Below are 26,090 nucleotides of genomic sequence, written 5' to 3' on the forward strand. Positions count from 1 at the left end.
TGCAAACCAAAAATATTATTGTTTCACTCCTCAGTGTAGAAATTTGGCTACCTCCATATTACATGCTTACTGAAGTAGAAAACTGCCTAATCAGATAGGAAAACATTTGGCGATGAATAAATCAGGGTTTGCCGAAAATTTCAAAGTGTGCAAGCAGGCAGACAAGCACATATCCTAGGGTTTTTGCTGTTCGCTGGTCCCCTGTAGAGAATTCACATGGCAAGTATGGCCACCAAGTCCATCTGTAAAAATACACGGCTGGGTTATTTTGAATTAACACAACAACTTTAGTAGAAAAGCAAACCATGCTTTTATTTTTATGTTTCCTCACCAGATGGTCTCAAATATGGATTCATACTTTAAGGATGTGAGTGTGTGTAAGTCAAGTGAATTTGGTAAAGGAAAGTATAACACTATGTGAATAAAAATACATTATCTAACAGTTTAATCAGTATAAATAAAGTGACTTGCTTGAGTGGCTGTTAGTTTATAGGAAATACTTCTATGTATTATTATTATTATTATTAATAATAATAATAATAATAATAATGTTGGAAGGGACCTTGGAGGTCATCTAATCCAACCTTCTGCTTAGGCAGGCAACCATATATAATTTCAGACAAATGGCTGTCCAGTCTCTTAAAAACTTTCAATGTTGGAGCATTCACCACTTCTGGAGGCAGGTTGTTCCACTGATTAATTGTTCTAACTGTCAGAAAATTTCTCCTTCGTTTTAGGTTGCTTCTCTCTTTGGTTAGTTTCCATCTGTTACTTCTTGTCCTGCCTTCAGGTGCTTTGGAGAATAGTTTGACTCCTTCTTTGTGGCAGCTCTTGAGATATTGGAAAACTACTATTTATATATTTTTGTTTTATTTTAAATGCATGAAAATAATTACAGTTACATTTTATTACATATTACATTTATATGTAATAATTTTTTTTAAAAAATCACTATATTTCTCAAAATGTTCTGCTATGCATTTAGAGATACTATTGAGAACGGTCTGGATATTTTGCTATATGCAGAGTTTCCTAAACTTTCATGGTTTCTTTAGTAATTCCCAAATTGTGTGTGATAATGTGAATTGTGTGTTATGAGCACTGTTGTGTCCTGGGCCTGATGAGGAAACTCAGCAGGCCAGAAATGTTGCAAATGGTCCCAGGCAATCTAAAAGCTGCCCGGGACCAGACTGGGTGGCACCGGACCACTGCGCATGCGCAAGGCGCGAAGAAAGAAGGATTCCTCTTGGCTAGACTGCCTGGGGGTTGGAAAACTATAAAAGGCCTGCGTGCCCATTTTGCAGTTGCTTGGAGTAGAATTAAGGTGAAATAAAGAAACTTGTTTGATGATATGTCGTGCTTCAATGCCTCGAATCCCGAAACACAAAACTGGCGACAAAGGTGGGATCGCTGCAAGGAAAAAGGCAATAAGAAGAGGATAAGCCGCACCTGAAGAGCCTGAAGCCTGGGGAATTGGCATCCAGCTCTGCACTCACCTGTCAGTACAGCATCACTGGAGGTGAGCTTGGCAAACGGGCCTTTCCCTCTCAACAAAGGCTTGCAGCGAGGCATTCGAAGCAGAAGATGTCAAAGATTGGACATCTGTCCGAGTTCGATGTCTCTCACCTGGAGCGCTGGAACTCCTATGTGGCCCAGGTGGAAAATTACCTAAGGGTCAACCAGGTTCGGGAAGACAGCTTGAAAGTGGCAACCCTGCTGTATGTCTGCAGCCAGGACACTTTCAATGTAGCCAAGAACCTGGTAGCCCCGGCACCGCTAGAGTCTGTCACCTATACAGAGGGAGCAGAGGGATCAGAAGCTGGGTGAGTCCGCTGCTAAGTTCATCGCTGCTTTGAGACAAGCTGCCAGGCCTTGTGAATTCAAAGACCTGGAAGAATGCTTACGAGACCATTTTGTCTGCAGCCTTAGAAGCGGGGAGCTGCAACAAAAGATCTTTGCTAAAGCTGAAGTCACATTCCAAGATGTCTTATGCGAAGTTGCAGCTGAAGAAGCAGCAGGCAGTGCTGTGAAGGTTCTGCGGCTCACCAGAAATGTTCCAGCTGTCGCGACCATCCATCAAGAAGTTGCTCAGAAAGTCCAAGACTCAGATCCTGAAGAGGAGGTGGACAGACTTCACCAGCTGATGGTAAGAAGACCATGAGAGAAACCAGACAAGGCTGCAGCAGCTCTTCAGTGTCTCGGTTGCGGAGGACACCACAAGCGCACGGACTGTCGGTTCCGCTCCGCCATTTGCCAGGCATGTGGTAAGCAAGGCCACATTGCCACCATTTGTTTGGGTCGACAGCAGGCGCAACCTCGGGAAGAATCCCTTTGGAAAGATACCAGGGTCCCCAGCCAACACAGGGTGGGGAGGGACGCACAAGCCCCTTAAAAAGAAGCTTTGCATTGATGTACAGTTACAAGGGGTTCCCTTATTGATGGAACTGGACACCGGGTCCGCTCTATCGATCATTTCACACAATACTTTTAAAAGGATTTGCTGCAGTAGTGGCCGTCGAGTCAAACTGAGGCTATCGAACTTAATTCTTACTGAGTTTCAAAATTCAAAGGTTAATGTAATAGGAGAAGCCACACTCAAGGTGCAGCGTAAGGCTTTCCAAGGCCTCTTAGATGTGGTTAGGATTAAGCCGGAGAGTGCCCTTCGCCTTCAAAGGCAAGATTGATGCTTAACTGGATAAGCTGCTCCAGCAGGGCATCTTGGAACCTGTGGACTCAAGTCCATGGGAAACCCCAATTGTGATGCCTTTAAAGGCTAATGGGGAAGTCCGAATTTGCACGGACTATAAGTGTACTCTGAACACAGCTTTGCAACAGCATGCATATCCTGTACCAGTAGTGAGTCATATTTTGACCTCCCTTAAAGGGGGAACACTGTTTGCAAAGCCTGATTTAACACAGGCCTATCAACAGTTACCTGTCGATGAGGCAACTGCTGAAGCCCAAACAATAGTGACCCATAGGGGCACCTTTAAAGTAAAAAGGTTACAATTTGGGGTGAATGTTGCTCCTGGCATATTCCAGGGAATCATGGAGCTCACACTCAGGGGTATTCCAGGGGTTTGCCCCTACTTTGATGATGTCCTCATTACAGGGGAGTCATCACAGAATTTGGCTGAAAGATTAAGGGCTGTCTTGATGAGGTTCTGTCAAGTGGGCCTCAAATTAAAAAAAGACAAATGTGAAATTGGTATTACTTCCACTGAATTTTTAGGCTTTAAAATAGATGCTCAAGGCATCCACCCTGCAGAATCTAAGTTAAAGGCCATTCAGGCCCCAAGTCTAAAAGTGAGCTTCAGGCTTTCTTGGGACTTCTTAACTTCTATCATGCTTTCCTTCCCCATAAGGCTGCTATGGCTGAGACCGTTACACCGGCTCTTAGACAAGCAAGCTCCATGGCAGTGGACTAAAGTCCATGACAGGAGTTTTCAAGAGGTCAAGGCCTTGCTCTCATCAAATGTGGTATTAGCCCATTTTAATGAGCAACTGCCTGTATGCATCGCTTGCGATGCATCCCCTTATGGGGTGGATGCAGTACTCAGTCGTCTAAAGGCTGATGGAACACAAGTGTCTGTGGCTTACTATTCAAGGACCCTGTCATCTGCAGAACAGAATTACGTTCAGATTGACAGAGAAGCCTTGGCAATAGTGGCTGGCATAAAGAAATTCCATGATTTCTTATATGGCCGTCACTTCACGGTCTACACAGACCACAAGCCGTTGCTGGGCTTGTTTACAACAACCAAACAAACCCCTCACATCATTTCCCCCTGTATGCTGAGGTGGTCCATTTTCCTGTCAGCATATGACTACACGCTCATTCACAAACTTGGCACAGAAATGGGCCATGCAGATGGCTTCAGTAGGCTATCTCTCACTCACATAGAGGCAGACCCTGCCTCTGCTATTAATATTCTTTCTATTCAGCCTGAATATCCCCTCAATGCTAGGAATGTGGCTGCAGAAACTGCCACTGATCACATGTTTGCACGGGTCAGGATGGCTTGACACATGTCCAGATGCTACATTTCAAAGTTTCTGGCAAAGGAGACACGGACTGTCTACCTTTAATGGGTGCCTTTTATGGGGGAGTAGAGTAGTTATCCCAGCCTCACTGAGGGACATCCGGGTATTGTGTGCATGAAAGCACTTGTGTGCAGCCATCTCTGGTGGCCTGGGCTTGACAAAGCTATCGAGGCCCAGGTGCACAGATGCCAGGTGTGCCAACAATCATGGCCTGAAATGCCTCAGGCCCCTGTACACAGGTGGGAGGAAACACTAACCCCTTGGTCAAGGGTACATTTAGATTATGCGGGGCCATTCCAGGGGCAATTCTTCCTTATCCTTGTGGATAGTCATTCCAAGTGGCTAGATGTTGTACCTGACTCCTCCACTACTACTGCTAGAACCATCCAGGCACTAAGAGGAATCTTTGCAACCCATGATCTTCCTGATGTTCTCGTTTCTGACAATGGTCCTCAATTTACATCTTGTGAGTTCCAGGCTTTCCTTCAGACCAACTTGATACAGCATGCAACGTCAGCTCCCTTCCACCCTTCCACCAATGGGCAAGCTGAAAGAATGGTGTGCACCACCAAAGACGCACTCAAAAGACTAACGCATGACAATTGGAATCACAGGTTAGCAGACTTTCTTCTTGCACACCGCACCACACCTGCCACTGCCACCAGAAAGAGCCCAGCTGAACTCCCCTGGGGCCGCCGCCTTATCATGAAGTTAGATAGACTACACCCAGACCAGGTGTCTTCACAGGTGTCACAGCCACGGGCTCCTAGGAGACTCCAGGTGGGTGATCCGGTCTGGACAAGGAACTATGGTCCTGGACCTCTCTGGGTTCCTGCTGTCATCTGTAAGATCTCTGGACCTCTATCATATGAAGTGACCTTGGGAGACAGCCACATCCTGTGATGTCACATCAATCAACTGCACTGGTGGCTATACCCTGTTGATTCCGCCCCTGCCTCTGCTCTGAGGGGGAGGGGCCTAGGAACTAAGTCACACTTCAGGTCAACATTGTGAGACCCAGCCTCACTGTTTCTGGGAATTACCGCAGGTCGCTAGGGACTTCCCAGGGGAGTAGCAAAGGCATCCTCATGGGTCAGTTATTGCGCCGAACAGGGAGTCATGCATATCTGCAAGAGCTCCAGACAGGAATTCTCATGAGGAGGGGTTTGCCATAGAGGCGGCTCCTGACTCTGGCAACCCAGCCACTTACACAGGGAAATGGAATTATTGGGGCATACCTGCAATGCAGGTCACGTCCGAGACTTGTCACGGGCTTGAGGGACTAAGTATCCAGGGTAGTTGGGGAGTCCTCAGCCACTCCAGGGGGTTGGGAAATTCCTCTGCTCTAAGGGAGCTTGGAGAGAGCCCGACAACTCTGCCAGCCCCCCTCACCAGGGGGTCACCTGCAAAATTTGTGCATAAAAGTCCTGGTCTAGTGAGCCCACAAGACGGGCCGGTAGGCCAGGTGCCCTTAAGTACAAGTCCTGGTCTGCCTAGCCAGGCAGGTGAGCTGACAGGCCAGGCACCCTCCCTGACTTTGCGTAGGTCACAAAGGACTAAGGCCCCTCCTAAGTATCTAGGTGAATATGTGAGGTTCCTGTCAGCACAAGGAAACCTTACTGGTCTAGGATAGGTGATGGGACCTATGTTGGGTTGAAGATAGACACACGAAGTCAACATTAAAGAGTGGGTTGTTTAGATAACCCTATTATTTTATAGAACATTGCCTGCGTGTGAGCAGGAATATTATTTTCTTTTTATTATTATTATTTTATTTATTATTATTATGAAAAAATTGGAAGTGTGTGTGTTCTATCTAGGGGGAGGGGTGTTGTGTCCTGGGCCTGATGAGGAGGGGTGTTGTGTCCTGGGCCAGAAATATTGCAAATGGTCCCGGGCAATCTAAAAGCTGCCCGGGACCAGACTGGCTGGCGCCGGACCATTGCGCATGCGCAAGGTGCAAAGAAAGAAGGATTCCTATTGGCTAGACTGCCTGGGGGTTGGAAAACTATAAAAGGCCTGTGTGCCTGTTTGGCAGTTGCTTGGAGTAGAGTTAAGGTGAAATAAAGAAACTTGTTTGATGATGTGTCGTGCTTCAATGCCTCGAATCCCGAAACACAAAAAACACTATAGCAGACTTAATAACAGTTCCATTGATTAAGTAGTAAAATATCCTATGGCGTCCCTGTGAGTTTACTATGACATAATGGGGCCCTATGGTGTGTAATTTTTGTTGTTCAGTTACCAAGTTGTGTCAAAATCTTTGTAGTGAGGACAATCACTAAATTTAAATGTTATATAACAAAATGCAATTATTACAATACCGCTTGTCTTAATATTTTTTGCTTGTGATAATCGCAAACCAAAAATATGTAACAATATTTGGAAATTTCTGAAGGCCACATACCAAAGTTTTCAGGATTACATGGAACTTTAGATTGTATCCACAAGATATAAAAACTGAATGATTATTTGTATAAATACAATAGCAGTAGTAATACTATTTGTAGGAGTACATCTATCTTATTTATACTAGTCAATAACACATTCATAATTGTTTTAAAATTCCAGGTTCAGATGATTGTACTGAATTTATTTTCTGAATTTCTGCCATAATTCATGGAAACTAAACAAGTAATTATACAAATCTTAGCCTAATTGCTGTTGGATAAGATACAGAAACAAATTCTTTAACATTAATGATTATAGATCAAGGCTATGAGATAGCATTACCCAAAAAGATAGTCAATAGTACCTACCTTAGCAATTTCAGTTACCCGTGTGTATGTGTGTGACTCCAGATCTATCTTTATTCTTTTGATTCAAGACTGTGAATACAAGTTGCTACTTGCAGTGAAGAGAAGCTGCTTTAAGCAAGATAGTCATCCTTTCCATTCATGACATGTTTGTGCATCTTTTTATAGCACTTTTGATTGAATAATATTTTTGGTCCGCTTGGATGATGAGAATAGCTTAAGCGCAAGATAGTCAACATTATATATAGCTTACCCTCCTACCCTCATTGCAACTCTCTCTTGTGGGTGAATAACATATTTTGTTCTGTGATTTGAACTGTAGCCCACTGCTGTGCTAGAGATGTGGGCCAGAGGTTAAAATCAACTCTTCAAAGGATCCATATTGTAAGCAATGCTGTTCGCAAGGATTTTAAAAAATCAAAAGTGTCTACTTTGATCAAAAGTACAGCCCTAAGCCACTTCTAACCAAAGCCAAAAAATATGAATTGGTCTATAATACTTCTGTTGAAAGTCTAAATATGGTATATTTTTACTAAAGCATTTCAATGTTTATCTTAAAAACAAGCTGAAACTTGGTAAAGCAAAGTTAGTGCGGTATTTTAGATAAACTGCTGATTTTTCATTTTATGAACCGCAATTCATGGAGAATCTTTCTCTACTTTTAAAATAAGTAGAATCCAGTTAAGTTTTTATTCAAAAGCAAGTACTATGATTTGAATGAGGCCTTTCCATAAGCAAGTGTGTACAGGATTCATCCTTCTTAAAACAATAATGCTTTAGGAAGAAGAAAATAGAATTAACTTGAAATGTGAGGATTTTTGTCCCAATCTAAGACAATTGAAGTTGTTTTGGGACAATATTCAAAAGCAAACATTTGTGTTGTTTTTGAGTTTTGAATATTAGAAATAGAAATAATCATTAGATTGCTAGAGGGGAATTGCTCTGTAGAATTAAAATCATGACTCAGGTAAATATGTGATTATAACCAAAACACTTTTAGGTAATAGCTTTCTTAGTCAGAAAAGTATAATTTGAAATTATATTGACTTTATACTGAGTGCAAGAACAACATATAAACATGCGTCATTTCACTGCATTGAAATAATACCTTGAGATAAATAAATATTACCATGAATGACTGAATATACTATAATTTTTTTTGGTTTTGCAAGTGTTCTCAATTTTTCAACTATTTTTTATTTGTGAGTGTGTAAATTTTACATTTACAGAAGTGCTGAAAACTGTTGTAATGGCTAAAAACCAAAAGTAAGGAGAGGCAGATTCAGATATCTGCTCAAATATGCAATGGATGATCTGAACAGATATATAAGTTATACATGGTATAACTTGAAACTTACATGAGAATGTTTTAAAAATAGAATTCAACAAATATTCTCTGTGACTCCTTCAGAAAAGATTATGATCAAATTATAATACTATAGGAATAAAAAACAATTTGATTGCACATAATCAAAATGATAGCATATTTTACAGGAAGTAAGAAGTCATTTTGAATTGTTGTTATTGCTGTGTTATACACATTGTAGAAATATCCATATTATGAAAACTGACTGAATTTTTTGAATTAACTAAACTTTTGTTAAACATTTTCCCCATCCTTTGCTTGCTTCTGTTTAATTATCTACTTTTATTTTATTGAGCTTCAATCCATTGTAATCATACTGCATGTTTTTTTTTCAAAGATTATTGAAAATCTTGGCCCGTTGGAGTATATTCTCAATACTCCTAGTCATCACAGAGTTCATCATGGTAGGCAATACTGGATATTATGAAGCCATAATAGTGTACTTATTCTTAGACATTGCTCAATGTGAGAAAATAAATAGAATTCTTTTTTTTCACCACTTTTTGGTTGATGAATTTTAAAGTAGTGTTATAAAATCTTACAAATTTCATGAATTCTTATTTCTAAATTAGACATTGGTGATTTATGAATATATTATATGGTTATATTACTGCCTCTCTGTCCATCTATGTATCAAATATTTTACAGAGAGAGAAAGATTGTGAAATAATTATAAATGATAGTCTTGCTGTAAATTAAGTTCATAATGATTAATTAAATTATTCACTATTTAAGTAATAATAATGACTACCTTTACCATTTGTGGTTGATTCTGGTTTCCCCTTAATATATTGTTTAAATCTAATGAAAAAATTGCTTTATATTTTCTCTTTAGGCAGAAATCCATATTGTATCGATAAAAACTATGGTGGCACATTAATTATTTGGGACAGAATTTTTGGTAAATCACTTTTGTTATTATCTTATGTTTAGATTACTGTAAAATGCTCTTTTTGGACTGTCTTTGAAGAATACTTAAAAATTTCTGAATGCTGTTCTTGCTTGATAACAAAACAAGGTTAGTTCAGTAGAATCAGTAGTTCATTTTTTCAGGTTTCTGGGTATTTCCCTGATCAGAGTCTCTCTGACTTACACACTGTGGGAGGATATGATTTTTATTACCTTTCTCTGTTAGGTAGTTATGATGCTGGCTATGTGGTAAGCAGATGATTAATTTATTATATATGTTAACATATTTTTGTTTAGTATTATAGCTTTCTGGTTTTAAGGTTATTTTATTTGATGTTATAAGCCATCCAGGGGATGGAATGTGGATCATATATATGAATAAAAATTTATTTTTCAAACATTGTGTTTATATTCCATCTAGGTACCTTTGCTGCAGAAAAAGATAAAGTTATATATGGTCTAACACACTCCATAAATACTTTCGAACCTTTGAAAGTTCAGGTAAACCTTATCATTAAATTTTCCTATATTATTTTTATGTTTTAATAAAAAATCTAGATCAAACTGTCTTATTTTCTCCCTAGGATGATGATCATATTCAAGCATCATTGCCTCTTATGGCTTAGAACAAGGGTGCAATATGTGAGGCTCCAGGCTAAAAGCTCTAAAATAGTCTCAGCCTTTTTTTTTTTTAAAGAATAATTCTCATCTAAAAGAAATGCAAAACTGTTGTCCTTTTAAGGACAAAAAAGGCCTTACTGTTTTGCCTAGTCTGTCCTCTTAGGGCAGCCTTTTAATTCCCACCTTCCTCTGTGCTTTCTGCTCCTCTTCTGCCCACCTTTTTCATTTCTTATTATTGTACTTTCATTGTTTATTTTTATTCATTTATTGCTTTGCTTTTATTATGTTTACATAATTTTTATATTTTTTTAAATTTCATTTTGAAAGCTGCCCATAGTGAGATAGGTGGCAAATAAATTTAACAAACAAACAATACATAAAATAATATTGGTCTTGCCTTTGTTTAATGAAGCTCTCAAACATTGAAATGTCTATGGAGAGTCTCTGTCATCCAGGTCATGGTTGTTCCAAAGGAGCTTTTTCAAGAAACAAAGCTTTTTCTTTGTTTTTTCTTAAAGACATTTCGCTTCTCATCCAAGAAGCTTCTTCAGTTCTATCTGAAGAATTGTGGAAACTTCTTGGATCAGATTCAAAATGTCTTCAAGGAAAAACACAGTCTAGTTGCCTTTTGAAAAAGCTCCTTTGGAACAACCATCAAAAGTTGTCTCCCTGATTAAGATAGATATCTCCTATAATTATGACATTGCTTTAATAAAATAAGTGATCTCTTGTAGCCACTGACCTACCTTACATTACATTATCAGAACTTTAAATTATATACTCAAATAAATTATAACACATTGAACAATTTAAATATTTATTTCAAATATTTTGTTCAGAATAGGCATTGCCCGAATGGGGTAGACATTTTTGTGTTATTGTGTGTGTGTGTGTGTGTGTGTGTGTGTGTCTACTCACAAATAGTTTGTTTTCTAAAGAAGCGACTGCAAGGGTGAAAAGAAGTAAGTTAAACATGAATTTAATATTCTTTTTTCATTAGCCCATTGAATGAATAAGCCTTTATTCCAGCGACATTCAATGGGCCGTAATATTAAAAAAGTCAGGCTGCATATACATATTTTTTTTTACAAAATAGTTCATAATACTGTATGTCAGTATAGTATTTAGCAGTGGCCAAAGACTTTCCATCTTTTTCAGATTTTTCTCACTTTTACATTATTTTATGCTTTTTTAAAAATTGTAACATGCTTCTCAAATTTGCTTTGGTCTGATTTTGCACACTGGGTTGTTTCATGTGTCAGCTTCTGTGAGTTTTGTGCACATTTTCCACATTTATCTGCTCTCTCTACTCCCTTTTTTATTACTATAGTATGACAACAAGATAGAGACTGAAAATATCTATTGTCATTTTCAACTAACTTGAATCAAACTATAGTTCTGAACCTGGTTTATTTCCTAAAAAATACTGACAAGCAAAAGTTTTAAATATTTTGTTGCAGTTGTTGCTTTTGTTTTGCTGAGTGATTTCGTTGCTTTTTTCTTAGGACAAAGAGAAAAAGCGATTGGTTAAAGTCATCCAGTTAGGATCAGACTGCAATATGTCTCAGTTTCTGGCCTGGTGTCTTAACTAGTATATCAGTCACTAGCTCTTCTTAAATCAAGTAGTGCAACTGAAGTAAAATCAATATTTTCATTCCAGTGGAATGGGGAAGAAAGCACTGGACACTCAAAAATTGCCAGTGGATATTTAGACTGTTTATCTTCTCAAAAATATTCAAGCAAAGTTTTCTAAAATTAATATTCAAATATTATATTTGTAATAATGAGAAATGAAAGCTTCTCTTTTGTTTTGTATTTTTATTAACATTTAATTATGAGCAATATAAACAATGTTTTTCATTCATACAGTTTCATCATTGTGTTTATATGTGGAACATATTTTGGAGCACACCTGGATTTTTCAATAAGCTTTCAGTTATATTCAAGGGACCAGGATGGGCACCAGGCAAGCCAAGACTTGGCCTTATTGAGGAAATTCCCGAAGTAAGTATAAATGTCCATTAAGTCTTAAGTAATTTCCAGATACTATAACCCAGGGTATTTGCAAACAAGCTGTTTTAATATGTGTGGGTTCTCTAAAAGCCAACCCATTGAACTTAGTAGGTGCATTTTCCAATACAGAGGATCAGTTTTGATTTTTTTTTTAAAAAAGAATTAGTTGGCAGTTCTCAGCACATTTAATTGAAAAGCAATTACTTTGATTTTAATACCACTGGTGCATAAATCTATATCTTATTTATTTTAATTCTGTTTCCTAAGCAGGTAAGTAAATAGATAGGACTGCTTATTTATATTTATTTCGTATGTGGTGAGAGGTAGGATTTCATAGGATTAGAGGATTTCATAGAAACATTTCAGTGTTGTAGGCTGATAAATTTACTTGCTTTATGGACATTAAACATGATATTGGTGAAAAAGAAAGACAATGAAAAAGTGGGAGAATGATTACATCTAACAATTTATAAATTTTATATAAATATGCATAACTATTGGGTGGGAGTGCGGTAGCTCACCTGGTTAGAATGCTGGTCTAACTGTCAGAAAGCCTGTGTTCAAGACCCGACTGTTGCTATGATATGGGATGAACTCTCATCATTCGCTCCAGCTCCTGCCCACCTAGCAGTTCAAAAGAGTGCAAATGTGAGTAGATAAATACTTTGGTAGGCACATTAATGAAGACATGAAAGCAGCCCCCAACTGGGCATCCCATGGCAACAATGAAGTCACCATCTAATTCTATTAACCCAGAAGCACCTTGATGCTTCTGAAATGAAAAGAACAAAAATAACTATTGAGTCGATTAAAATAATAAATCAGTTAAAGATATCTCAGGGAAAATTATTTTCAATAAAGGTAAAGAGAAATTATCAATAAAATATATGTGACAAAGCATTTTAAATTACTGATTATTTTAATAATAAAAATAATCTCTTTATTAATTGTAGGTCACTGGGAAGGAAGTTCCTTTCAACTGCAAATTGCAAAGCTACATGTATATCTATGTAGTAATGCATTTTGCCTTAATGGTGGTATTTTATGTTGACTTAACTACCTCCAAATATGTAAGTAAAATTAAATTTTACTTAGAAAAGCTACTTTGATTTTTTGAAAAAAGAAAATTAGAATATACAAATTGTTTGCATTGCTGATAACAATTGATGAATAAAACTGAAAAAACGTTGAAGGATAGAGTACAATATACTACTGTATCTTGTGAGAAATGATTGGCTAATTATCTTTTAATATGGGTACAATTTAAATATGGCAAGAAACTGGTAATTTGTATTTGTCAATTCTACAATTTTTAATCTTATGCTTTAATGTTATGTTCATCCCTTAACCAGTATAATTATGATTTCCCATACCAAATGATAAAGTAAGTATACAACCATTAATATTTAGTGGAATTTGTTCAAAGAAGTAAGAAGTGGCACATTTGTTAGCTACTTCAATCAACAACATTGTGTTCTATCTGGAAAAATCTTTTTTTTTTAGTTGCATTAATAAGGTGAACTGATTGAAGACATTGGAAAATTTCCTAGCTTCTCCATTAAATGTCTCTGGTGAGGATATAGGGCATTTTTCATGATGCAATAATCAGAGCTAGGGCTAGCTTATTATCAGGTGATTCATCTGTGTCCGCTATATTCATGGCTTATGCTGGTTGAACTAACTGTTCTTTTAAAATCTATAATTCAAATTATTATTTTTATAAATTTTCATAAAATGAGAATATCAAACAAAGTGCCATGGTTCCAATAGATGAGACCAGAGAAAATAAAAGAACTCTAAGACAATATTCTTTGTCAAAGAACACTTAATGGCTATATAGTATTGGCACGAACAAAGGTGAAACCAAGTCTGAAGTTCCCACTCCCTGGTTACAAAGTTTCAAGTTGAACTTCCCTTCCCTGCAATGTGTCATAAATCACAATTTCCAATTAACTGCTTTGGCAGGCTTTCTAGCAGAAGTTTTAGCCCGCCAAAACTTAGGTAACTTGACTTTGGTTCCCACAGAACAACTTATTGTTATGTCTAAACTAAGAGAATACATCTCCCCACTCCCATTACTTTGGCAACTGAAAACGAAGCGAAGATGGCTGCAGCCAAAATCATTTGAAGGTTGATAGTCGGATTCTCTAGAGAAGAGAGAAATCCTATGGGCAGAAAAGGAGTCAGGAATCACCTTTAGGCTTATTTGGATGTTTATCATAAAATTTATGTATTAATCTATCAGCTTTTACATCAGCACTTTTAACACAGGTGGCCTCTGATAGTGGGTATCCTTTCCACTGCACCAGATACTGTAACTTTCCCTTGTATAATCTTGAATCAAGGATTTATTTTATTTCATAATGAGTCTCTCTCTCCATGACAAGGGGACCAGGTGCCTGTCTTGGAGGAGGTCTCAAGGAGGACTCTCTGTATGGTTTCAGTAGGCTGCAGTGGAACACAGGGTGAACTTTCCCTAAAAGGCGAGAGAGCTTTAACTCCATAGTGACTGGGTTTATAATCCACACTTTGGGAAAAGGTTCAAGGAATTTTGATCCCAACCTTTTACTAGATAACTTGAGTCTTAAGTACTTTGTAGAGAGATAAACTCCCCCCCCCATGAAATGGCCTCTGGGAAGCTCTTTTCTTGTCTGTCTGTTCTTTGTAAGTTTATGAGGTTTTTATTAGAGCCGCTTTTGCATTGTCCCAAACAGCTTTCTAAGAAGTCACCCATTGATCTACAATTTGAGAAATGGGAAGGTCCTGAGGGAGCTCAGATATGGGTATGAACTCCTTGCCAGTAGCTATCTTAAAAGGAGTCCAGTGCTGCTATGCACTGTGTTATTGTAAGCCACCTCAACAAAGGGGAGGAGGTCAGCCCAGTTCATTTGCTTGTAATCAACATAACATCTGATGTATTGTTCTACCATTGCGTTAGCTTTTTCAGCAGTCCCATTCATAGATGGATGAAAAGCAGATGACAGTCCCTACGCGTACCCAATAAGTTTAAGAAAGTCTCTCCAAAACTTTGCAGTGCATTGCACCCCTCTATCTGAAATAATCTGCTTTGGAGCTCCATGGAATTGGTAGATATGCTTGAGAAACATTCTTGCTAGTTTCCTTACAGAGGGGAGACCAGAGCAGGAAATGAAGTGAGCTTACTTTGAAAAAATATCAATCACAGTCCATTTTACCCTATTTTCTCTACTTTCTGGTAATTCCACAATAAAGTCCCTAGTGATCTCTTCCCAAGGTTTGGATGGATCTGCTATTTTCTGCAATAGCCCAGGTGTTTTGCTGGGGCATCTTTTTATTGTAGCACAAGTTGCACAGCACTTTACATAATTTTTCTTCAAGCATGGTCACCAAAATTGCCTTCTAATTAAATATAAAGTTTTTAAGTATCCAAAGTGACTGGCTTGCTTGCTGTCATGATTGGACTGGAGGGCCTGAATTCTAAGGATCTCTGGTAGATATACTTTTGACCCTTTCCAGGCTAATCTGCTTCGACAAGTTAGTAGGGTCCTGTTTTCCTGGAACCAGGGATCGGTTTTCAATTCTTCTTTTAACCTTTTCGTCAGTGGGTTGTCAGGTTCAGGTGGATTTGCCCTTGGTTGCCCACCATGTTATCTGAGAAATTGACTATGGTTGTGGGATGATGGGATTCACAATTTCCTCACACAGCCTTTTGTACTGGGGAAGTCTGGACAGGGCATCAGCTAGGAAATTCTTTCCCCCTAGGATGTACTTTAGTGTGAAATTGAAATGGATAAAATACTGAGCCCAGCGGACTTGTTTAGGGGACAGTTTATGGGGCATTTTCAATGCCTCTAAATTCTTATGATTAGTCCACACTCAACCGGCAAGTTGACCCCTTTGAGAAAGTGATGCTAGGTGAGCAGCGCCCACCACACAAAGCCTCTTTCTCCCATACTGCCATCTCCGTTCAGTGTCAGTTAATTTTTTGGAAGTTTAGGTGCAGAGCTGCAACTCCTCCTTCTCATTTCTTTGCAAGACAACAGCCCTACAGCCACACTGTTTGCATCAGCTTGGATGATGAATTGTTCCTTGTGGTTAGGGTGTTTGAGAACATGTTCTGCTGCAAACACTCTCTTTAAATTCTCAAAAGCTGTTTGGTACTCTATTGACTAAGGCATGGGTTGGCAGGGTCGGGGCTTCACCCCATTCTTCTCTGTCTTTAATAGTTCTGTAATTGGCAGAGCTATTTCGGCAAAAGGGGGAATGAATTGTCAGTAGAAGTTTGTGAATCCCAGAAAACTTTGGAGTTGTTTTTGGGTTGGGGGGGGTTTGCCACTCTAATACCACTTTCACTTTGGCTGGATCCATCTCAATGCCTTCGCTGGAAATTCTATACCCCAGATAGTCCAAATGGGTTCAATGGAACTCACATTTTGAGAGTTTTGCATAAATTTTTCTTCCCTGCAATGTGTCATAAATCACAATCCCCAATTAACTGCTTTGGTGGACTTTCTAGCAGAAGTTTTAGCCGGCCAAAACTTAGGTAACTTGACCTTGGTTCCCACAAAACAACTTATTGTTATATCTAAACTAAGATAATACATCTCCCCTCTCCCCTTACTTTGGCAACTGAAAATGAAGTGAAGATGGCTGCAGCCAAAATCGTTTAAAGGTTGACAGAAAGTGTATTAATGATACCATGGGAGGACTAATAGAATGGAAATTTCTAAAGAAAATCCAGAATAAAATGCCAGTTTTTTTATTTTATGACAATGTTTGATAGTCTGGGAATCAAGGCAGACCCTTAGTGATAAACTAGTTGCACTGGATTTACCATAGTCAGATTGCTAGAATTCTTTTACCTTATTCTAACATAGCTAGCTCTAATAAAGCTCCCTTTATTTCAGTCAATTAATTTTGAATAGTCCTACCTGATTCATTGTCTTTGTGTAACCAAGTACTTCTATACTGTTCCATCTTTTTATGTTCTGCTCTTAAACAAGTTCTTAAGGAAACTCCTGGTGCCTCCTGTTGGGTTAAGGGCAGGGAGTCAGATATTTGGCTTTCATAATTTAGTTGCTGGGATATAATCTTAGGATGGCTTATCCTGGTCAGTAAGAAAAGTTCTTGAGAGAAGACTATTTTTTTCTCCATGATTACCCTGCTCTGGTTAAGAAGAACCTTGCTTGAACAGATAACATCAATTTAATAGTATTGCAAAACGTTGACCAGTGATAAATACAAAGCAGGCAATAATTGTTCAAAAGAATAGTATTAGAAAATAATGGAAAAACTGCATAAGAATCAACATTTCAGGATTCTTGGCCTAGGCAAGTAATAGAGAGACAAGCTAGACAGAGATCTATGTGGCAGGAATCCTCAAAAAAATCTAGAACTATTGTGGAAATAAAGCATGTATGTGAATAATATAACTTGGCATATATCTTCAATATCAATTTTCCACTACGATGAATTATGAAATGCCCGTAGACACAACTGGAGCTTTTTCCTTGGCTATGTCAAAAATATGGCATTGGTCCATATATAGAAACAACTGTTTTCCTCATTTTTAGACATATGTTCCATTCTATAAAGCACTTGAAACAGTATATAATTTTATAATTTTCATTACTATAGTGACTTTATCTTTGCTGTTACACACAAACACATAATATTTTTTTCTGTCCATGAAGTTCCTCATCTCAGCATGAAATGTTTTTCTTGGACAAAATAAGAAGCACAGAAAAAAATATTTGGATCAAACCCCCGCACACATTTGGGTAGATGATTCTTCCATAAACAGGTTTAAATAAAAGCCCAATGGAAAAAAAATCTCCACTGATTTCTAAAAGGATATGACTCTATTTCAAATTATATTAGACGGAAATATCTTGAAACTTAATAGTTTGAGACAGCAAGAAATGTTCAGTTTAGTTTTCTTTCAGATCTGGTTCTATGTCCTTTTTTTCTCACCAGGACCTAAATTACAATTAATTCTGACCATTTTTGGTCTTAGTAAGGAAAGGTGGATGCTGACAATGCATCACTGGCTATGTCTGTGATATTGTTGGAAACAGTTTTGTTTCACTAAACATGGCTTGTGACACCAAAACTGCAATTGATGGTATCTAGCAGAAAAACTGGAATGGATTTATTTAGCAGGAGAAAAATAAATAAGCTAAGTATCAACTTCTTGATTTGAAAAAAAATGGAAAAATAAGACTTGTTTTATAATTCTTTACTGAATGCAAAAGTTTGGATTCTGCTTTGACTAAAACAAAACTAAAGGCAGGTAGGAGGTTAATGGATTCAAAAGCAGTAAACACAGAAATGAGGTAAAGCTGAAAAGCTTTATTAATCAAAGCATAATATAGATATGAAATATTTCCAAATAGGGCAATACAAGAACATATGGCAATAGTCAATAGAGTTTCTGAGTTTGAAATCATAATGTTGTGATATTATTGATAAAAGGTCTGAAATAAACATATCATCATCTACTCATATCTTGTTTAAAAATTAAAAACAAAGAAAAAAGGCCCAATTTCACCTACCTATTGGTTTACAACTTATATGAATCGTGCAAAATGCAGGTTCGAGCTCCATTCTCAGCTACAGAATGAAGCTGCTCCGGCCGGGCTGGTGGTGCTGCCACTGTGAGATGAGTGGAAAACACCACCACCCCAAATAAGCCACGATGCCTCTTTTGGAGACAAAAACCCAAAAAATAAAAAATAAGACCAGATCTTATTTTCAAGGAAATATGGTATTATCACTCGTCTGATAACCATTTGGTAAATTTTAAATTTCAGGTATAGAGAGATTTTCTGATTGCATAGAACATCAGTAATAATGTTAAACTCTATTTTGTCATCCAGTAGTGTGTTACATTTTGAAGTCATATTTGAACTCAGATGTTTACCCTGGGTAACATTACTGAATTTGGATCTACCTATCTTGACTATATTATTGGTCTGGACATTGTACTCAAAGTATTCAATTTTCTTAATGCTGAGCTTTAGTACAATCATGAAGATGCATATCCACTCCTGTTATATAGTACAATTTAGAAGCTGTTCTGCTCATGTTCATGTTTTGCTGCTGATCATAATATCAACAGGAATATAGCATCAAAGGGTATTGTGATGGGAGGTCCCAAGGGCTATACAGGAATGAAGGCAGAGATCAGAATGTGGATTCCTTATGAACACCAGTATAGATAGAAAAAGTGTTTCAGCATTGAAGGGTCCCTAGTGCTCTTTGACCTTGGTAATTTTCTTGTAGATGTTTCATTATCAAAACTAGTTATTAATAATAATAATAATAATAAAGTTGTAAGGGACCTTGGAGGTCATTGAGTCTAACCCCCTGCTCAGGCAGGAAACCCTATACCATTTCGGACAAATGGCTGTCCAGTCTCTTCTTAAAAACTTCCAGTATTGGAGCATTCACAGCTTCTGGAGGCAGGTTGTACCATTGGTTAATTGTTCTAACTGTCAGGAAGTTTCTCCTTAGTTCTAGGTTGCTTCTCTCTTTGATCAACTTCCATCTATTGCTTCTTGTCCTGCCTTCAGGCACTTTGGAGAATAGCTTGACTCCCTCTTCTTTGTAGCAGCCCCTGAGATATTGGAGCATTGCTATCATGTCCCCCCTCATCCTTCTCTTTATTAAACTAGGCATACTCAATTCCAGCAACCATTCCTCATATGTTTTGGCCTCTAGTCCCCTAATCATCTTTGCTGCTCTTCTCTGTACTCTTTCTAGAGTCTCAGCATCTTTTTTACATTGTGGTGACCAAAACTGGATGCAGTATTCCAAGTGTGGCATTACCAAGGCATTGTAAAGTGGTATTAATACTTCACATGATTTTGATTCTGTCCCTCTGTTAATGCAGCCCAGCACTGTGTTGGCTTTTTTGGTAGCTGTAGCACACTGCTGGCTCATATTTAAGTGATTGTCCACGAGGACTCCGAGATCCCTCTAACAGTTACTACTATTGAGCAAGGTACCTCCTATAGGTTTTTCTTGCCTAAATGTAGAACCTTGCTTTTTTCACCATTGAATTTCATTTTGTTAGATAGCGCCCAGTGTTCAAGTCTGTCCAGGTCCTCTTGTATCCTAAGCCTGGAGCATTGGCTATTCCTGCCAGTGTGGTGTCATCTGCAAATTTGATGAGTTCCCCATCTATCCCCTTGTCCAAATCATTGATGAAGATGTTGAAAAGCACTGGGCCTAGAACAGAGCCCTGGGGCACCCCACTACACACTTCCCTCCATGTAGATGCAGTTCCATTGAGGACCACATGCTGAGTATGGCCGGTCAGCCAGCTATGAATTCATCTGCTGGTGATGCTGTCTAACCCACATTTTTCTATCTTATCGAGTAGTAGGTTGTAATCTACTTTATCAAATGTCTTACTGAAGTTCAAGTAAATTATGTCCAGAGCATTCCTCTGATCCACTAATTTTGTCACTTGGTCAAAGAATGCAATAAGGTTTGTCTGGCATGATCTGTTTTTGACAAACCCAGGTTTTAGTAGTGATTTTGTTTGCCTCTAGGTGTTTGTTGATTCGTTATTTGATTATCTTTTCCAGAAACTTCCCAGGTATTGAGGTAGGTCTGTAATTTCTTGGATCCATTTTTTTCCTTTTTTGAAGATGGGAACTACATCAGCTCTTTTCCAGTCCTCTGGTCGTTCCCCAGTGCTCCAGGATCTTTGAAAAATATAGTTCAGTGGTTCTGAGATCACATCTGCCAGTTCCTTGAGAATCCTGGAGTGTAATCCATCTGGTCCTGGTGATTTGAACTCATCTAGGCTGGACAGGTGCTCACTTACCATTTTCTTGCCTATCTTAATTTGCGTTTCTATTCTGTTTTTTATGGCACTATTTTTGGTAGATTGGTCTGTTTTTTCCCTTTGTGTAAAGACAGATGCAAAAAATGAGTTAAATAGTTCTGCTTTCTCCCTGTTGCTTGTTACCTCTTGCAACTTTCCCCCACTAATAGACCAATCATTTCCTTCACTTTCTTCTTATTTTTTACATGTTGAAAGAAGCTTTTTTTGTTATTTTTGACTTTGGTCGCAAGCCTTTGTTCATTATGAGCCTTAGCTTTCCTCACTTCATCTTTGCAGGCTCGGGCTATTTGTTGATATTCTAATTTAGTTATGTGCCCCTCTTTTACCTAGTTTGGATAATGAAATGTCTGCAAAAATCCAGCCAAGTTTGGAGTGCACCAAGAACCTCTCATTTCAACCCTGACCTACAAATATTCTCTTTTATTGTTTCAGCACTTGTTATTAAGCTGGTAATATTACAGTATAATAGTTGTAGCCAGAAGATTCAGGGCTTAGGTAAATGGTATAATCTAACTGATATCCAAGGATAAGTGTGAGATCACATACTTTTTCTAGGTCAATAAGTATATGTTGGTGTATAGGTTTTTTCCCTTCTTGTTTTCAGTAGGCAGGTAACATATATTACATCAGTTTCAAAATTCTTGATAAAACCACAGTGGTTTGGCTAAGTATTGAAATACGCTCATCATATAGCAGAATACCAAACTAGCTTCTGCTTTGACCAGTGATGTATCTTGTGTTTACCTTTATAAGTGGGATTGTTGTATTAGTTTGCCAGACTGGTGATAGTTCATTTCTTTCTGCAATTTTGTTGAGCAGTACTGTAAACCAATCCACTCTCTGTATTGTAAGCAAGTTCCCAATTCAAACTTCTATTTTTCTGTAAGGGAAACAAGTTTAGTCTAAATCACTTTGTATTTAATTATGTAAAATGTGCTAGTAACTATATTGTGCTGAAAATAATTATTGCAGTGTACTGTCCTCTTAGCATCACTTTTATCAGAAACTATGAAATTGCATCTGTGGTCAAAATGTTGGCACAAATGAGAAATTTGCGTTGGCTTATAACTTGACTAACTAGTGTGCATATTTAAAGCAATGGATCTGTTTTTGTAGTTTAATAGAAGTTAAAACTTTGGGGATAATGACTGCCTTTTGAATCTTCAGCAAACCCACTCAGAAATGGCCTGGGTCAGATGGCCTAATGAGTTCTCCATACCTAGAAAAAAAGAGTTTGTGCTGCTGCTGAATTTGAAGCTCATATTCAACAGCATCCTTGTTGATTGCCAGTCTCTCAGCTGCCATGTCTTTTCAGAAATGATAGCTTTCAAATCATCAACACTATGTTTATGACTGTCTTCCTTCTATAAGCTGTACTGTCTAATCATCAAAATCATAAATCACAAGTACATTTTTTAAAATTTTAAACAAAGTCTTTAAGGGATTCCAGTCACTAATAAACGTAGATATTCTCTTTTTTCTAATCAAACAATTTAATTTTAGAAAGTGCTGTTATTTTCATCAATCATTCCTCATTGCAGATATTGGCAAATATTTCTGTTGTACATATAATAATCTCACTGCAGTTATCATATATAAAAACAATATTACATGGATTTTTTTCAAACTGCTTATCCAACTGTCCCAAAATTCAGTTAAATATTAATCTTTCTAGGAAATCTTTAACTTACAAACACAATTGGGACCAAAACTCCAATCATAATTTATAGCGGTCATTAGTCGAAGTACCCATGTGACATTTTTTGCAGTGGTCATTAAAAAATGCCATATTCTTCCGAATAAGCCTTTTTTTTGCTGGAAGCTGGCAAAAAACATCACAAATCACAGTCACATGACCACACAATGCTGCAACCAGTCATCAAGGTGAGCTGTTTGAGAAATGTCTGAAATACGGTCATGTGATCACATTTTATGATGGCCATAAATCATCCATTCAAGGCCATTGTGATACCGGAGTAATTGTAAAATGACAGATAGTCCTGTTGTTCACATTCTTTATAAATTCTAAATTATTTTTCTGCCAACAGTACAGGATTTTATAAAAAAATCTATAATGTAATATAAATTTCAATCTTTTCAACCACATATTTCCCATTTTTCCATTTGTATATTATAACCAGTGTCTGAATTGAACTGAATATGCTTAATGTTCCACTTGATTCAAATGTGAAGAGTCCAGATTCAAATATTATTACTTAATAGTATTATTTAATATATTGAATAGCTAAGAAGCAGGAAAATACACATGACATTAAACTGTCTGACTTATTTTCTTTCCATACTTCCACCCCTCCTTTTAACAGGATAATTTTTTTCAGTTGCTAATATTCTCCAGAGAATGCAGATTGGAAAATATAAAGATCTAGTGCTACTAAGAGGAAAGCTGGAGAAAGGAGGCAGTTATGTGATATGATATTTATTTAGAAAACAGGTCTACCACTTTGTTTCAGGTCACTAAAGGTTCAAATAATGTCAGGATAATAAACCATAATAAGAGTGAAAGAATTATTTTAAAGAGTAATATTGTGCAAAGAATTATTTGAAGGAAAATATCCAATTTTTGTTACCTCAACTTTGAAACTTAAAGACATGAAGGAGGAATAGAGAATCTGCAGTGGATTTGCAGTTGTAAAGTTTAAAGTATCAAACTACTCAAAAAGCAGACAGTAACAAACTCATATAATTGAGACTGAAAGTTCAGACTACCTCACTGGGAAGTTTAGAACACAATATCTCTCCAGAGAGCTAACCTAAATGAGTAATTTGTCTGCTTGTTGTTTTAACAGACGTTATCACAGGTAACTCTTCTCCTGAGACTTGGCTACATTATCCTGACATTGACCTCCATTGGTTTCCTTATGGACCAAAGGTAGGCAATTTCTATATCCGTTTGTTAGACAGTAAAAGCATTTTGACTGCCAAAATAGTTTCTTCTGGTGCTAAAATCACACAGAGGACAAATGTCAAAGTGATATTTTGTGATTTAAACAGAGAAATATTTTATATGTCTCTTCTGAATAATAGTGAAAGTGAAAATAATGCATCAATAAGATTCTGATTTTTTTTTGTCTAGGTGTCAATAGAGGAAATAATGGAGTAAAACAAATGTCTTAGTGCTGAGTGCTTAATGATGTCTGTCGCCACTAGGAAATTTTAATTAAAAAGTTAAATGCAAACTGTCTAGCTGAGGAGAACAATAATGAAGTATTTTCTTACATAATTTAAAACTGGCATAGCTGTTTTCTTGAAGATTCTAGGAACAATAAATCTAGGACTATGAGACAATACACTACTATAGATGAAGTTTTTCCATCTTTACCTGGGATTCCACAAGAATTTGATGAGGTTCAGCAAGAGATTAAGTGTAAAAAAAAAGTTCACTTGACCACAGCAAATTTTATATTATTAAGTTTTGCCTCTTAATCACAGTTCCAGGATTTTTTTTCTTTTTGTAACAGGTTCTCTAAGCTGAATTAAAAAAAAAAAGTTTTGATATAGAATATACATAAGGAACAAAGTGCCTTCCAGATATTTTGGTTGATAGCTCATCTGAATGATCAAGCAGGATGAATACATAATCAGAAGCTAAGAGATTTTAAGATTTATACACCTGGATTGACAGAAGGATTCAAAAGTTTCAGGATTAATTTAAAGGAGTCTACACTTTTAAACCCATTTGTACATGTCATCTTGAGAATTGTTCAGTTTGGTTGCAAGGATCCACTGATTTTGTAGTGTGTTTGTTGAAGTTCTTATTGCATGATGTGAGAAAGAGTTTTATTGTTTCAGCTAGCTTATTTATAGCAAAGCCTAACGGTTTTCTGAAAGAAAACACTTGGCTAAGGTCACCCAGGGGGCCTCCCTGCCCAAGAGAGATCTAAAACCTGGGTTCTCTCTCCCAGTCGAACACCTTAATTACTCTATCTGCACATGTTTAAGAAATAATGATACTTTCAATAGAAAATCATATTGAAGAATAAAACTGAATATTATTACTGAATGTATCACACATTAGAATATGGATCAAAGTAATAGTTGTTGTTGTTAGTTGCGAAGTCGTGTACGACCCATCGCGACCCCATGGACAACGTTATTCCAGGCCTTTCTGTCCTCTACCATCTTCTGGAGTCCTGCTTCAGTGACTCCATCCACTCACCTCATTCTCTGTTAACCCTTTCTTCTATTGCCCTCAATCTTTGCCAGCATTAGACTCTTCTCCAGTGAGTCCTTCCTTCTCATTAGGTGGCCAAAGTACTTGAGTTTCAACTTCAGGATCTGGCCTTCTAAAGAGCAATCAGGATTTATCTCTTCTAGGACTGACCGGTTTGATCACCTTGCAGTCCAGGGGACTCGCAGGAGTCTTCTCCAGCACCATAGTTCAAAGGCCTCAATTCTTTTGGACTCAGCCTTTCTTATGGTCCAACTTTCACAGCCATACATTGCAACTGGGAAAACCATGGTCTTGACTATATGCACTTTTGTTGGCAGAGTGATGTCTCTGCTTTTTAGTATGCAAATTTAGTAAATTTGCAATAGCTTTCCTCCCCAGGAACAAGCATCTTTTAATTTCTTGGCTGCAGTCCCCATCTGTGGTGATCTTGGAGTCCAGGAAAATAAAATCTGTCACTATCTCCATTTCTTCTCCAACTATTTGCCAGGAATTGAGATGGCCGGATGCCATGATCTTGGTTTTCTTAATGTTGAGTTTCAAGCCAACTTTTGCACTCTCCTTCTTCACCCGCATCAAGAGGCTCTTTAGTTCCTCTTCACTTTCTGCCATTAGAGTGGTATGATCTGCATATCTTAGGTTGTTGATATTTCTCCCAGCAGTCTTAATTCCAACTTTTGATTCATCTAGCCTTTCTCATGATGTGCTCTGCATATAAGTTAAATAGGCAGGGCGACAGAATACAGCCTTGCCAGACTCCTTTCCCAATTTTGAACCAATCAGTGGTTCTGTGTCCAGTTCTAACTCTTACTTCTTGACCCGCATATAGGTTTCTCAAGAGACAAATAAGACGGTCTGGTACTCCCATCTCTTTAAGAACTTGCCACAATTTGTTGTGATCCACACAATCAAAGGCTTTAGCATAGTCAATGAAGCAGAAGTAGATCTTTTTCTGGAACTCCCTAGCTTTCTCCATGATCCAGCATATGTTGGCAATTTGATCTCTAGTTCCTCTGCCTCTTCGAAATCCTGCCTGTACTTCTGGAAGTTCTTGATCCACATACTGCTGGAGTCTAGCTTGTAGGATTTTAAGCATAACTTTACTTGCATGTGAAATAAGTGCAATGGTGTGATGGTTTAAACATTCTTTGACATTGCCTTTCTTTGGAATTGGAATGTAAACTGACCTTTTCCAGTCCTGTGGCCACTGTTGAGTTTTCCAAATTTGCTGGCAAATTGAGTGTAGCACTTTTACTGCATCATCTTTTAAGATTTTGAATAGCTCAGCTGGAATACTGTCACTTCCACTAGCTTTGTTGTTACTCAGCTTTCTTAAGGCCCATTTCATTTCATATT

General features: G+C 37.7%; 1 protein-coding gene across 1 annotated transcript in view; it reads left to right on the forward strand.

Annotated features, from left to right (window-relative positions):
- AGMO (alkylglycerol monooxygenase) overlaps nucleotides 1-26,090 on the forward strand; it is a 126,155-nt gene that overhangs the window by 92,110 nt on the left and 7,955 nt on the right. Inside the window, exons 6-11 of the mRNA XM_039332852.1 lie at nucleotides 8,504-8,570; nucleotides 9,002-9,067; nucleotides 9,497-9,576; nucleotides 11,566-11,700; nucleotides 12,663-12,779; nucleotides 23,353-23,435. Of these exons, the coding sequence (XP_039188786.1) occupies nucleotides 8,504-8,570; nucleotides 9,002-9,067; nucleotides 9,497-9,576; nucleotides 11,566-11,700; nucleotides 12,663-12,779; nucleotides 23,353-23,435 (548 nt within the window). The remainder of the gene's footprint in view (nucleotides 1-8,503; nucleotides 8,571-9,001; nucleotides 9,068-9,496; nucleotides 9,577-11,565; nucleotides 11,701-12,662; nucleotides 12,780-23,352; nucleotides 23,436-26,090) is intronic.

This window comes from Crotalus tigris, unplaced genomic scaffold, assembly GCF_016545835.1.
Source record: "Crotalus tigris isolate CLP2741 ecotype Arizona unplaced genomic scaffold, ASM1654583v1 scf7180000017624.2573661763:2888555, whole genome shotgun sequence".
Classification (NCBI taxonomy): Eukaryota; Metazoa; Chordata; class Lepidosauria; order Squamata; family Viperidae; genus Crotalus; species Crotalus tigris.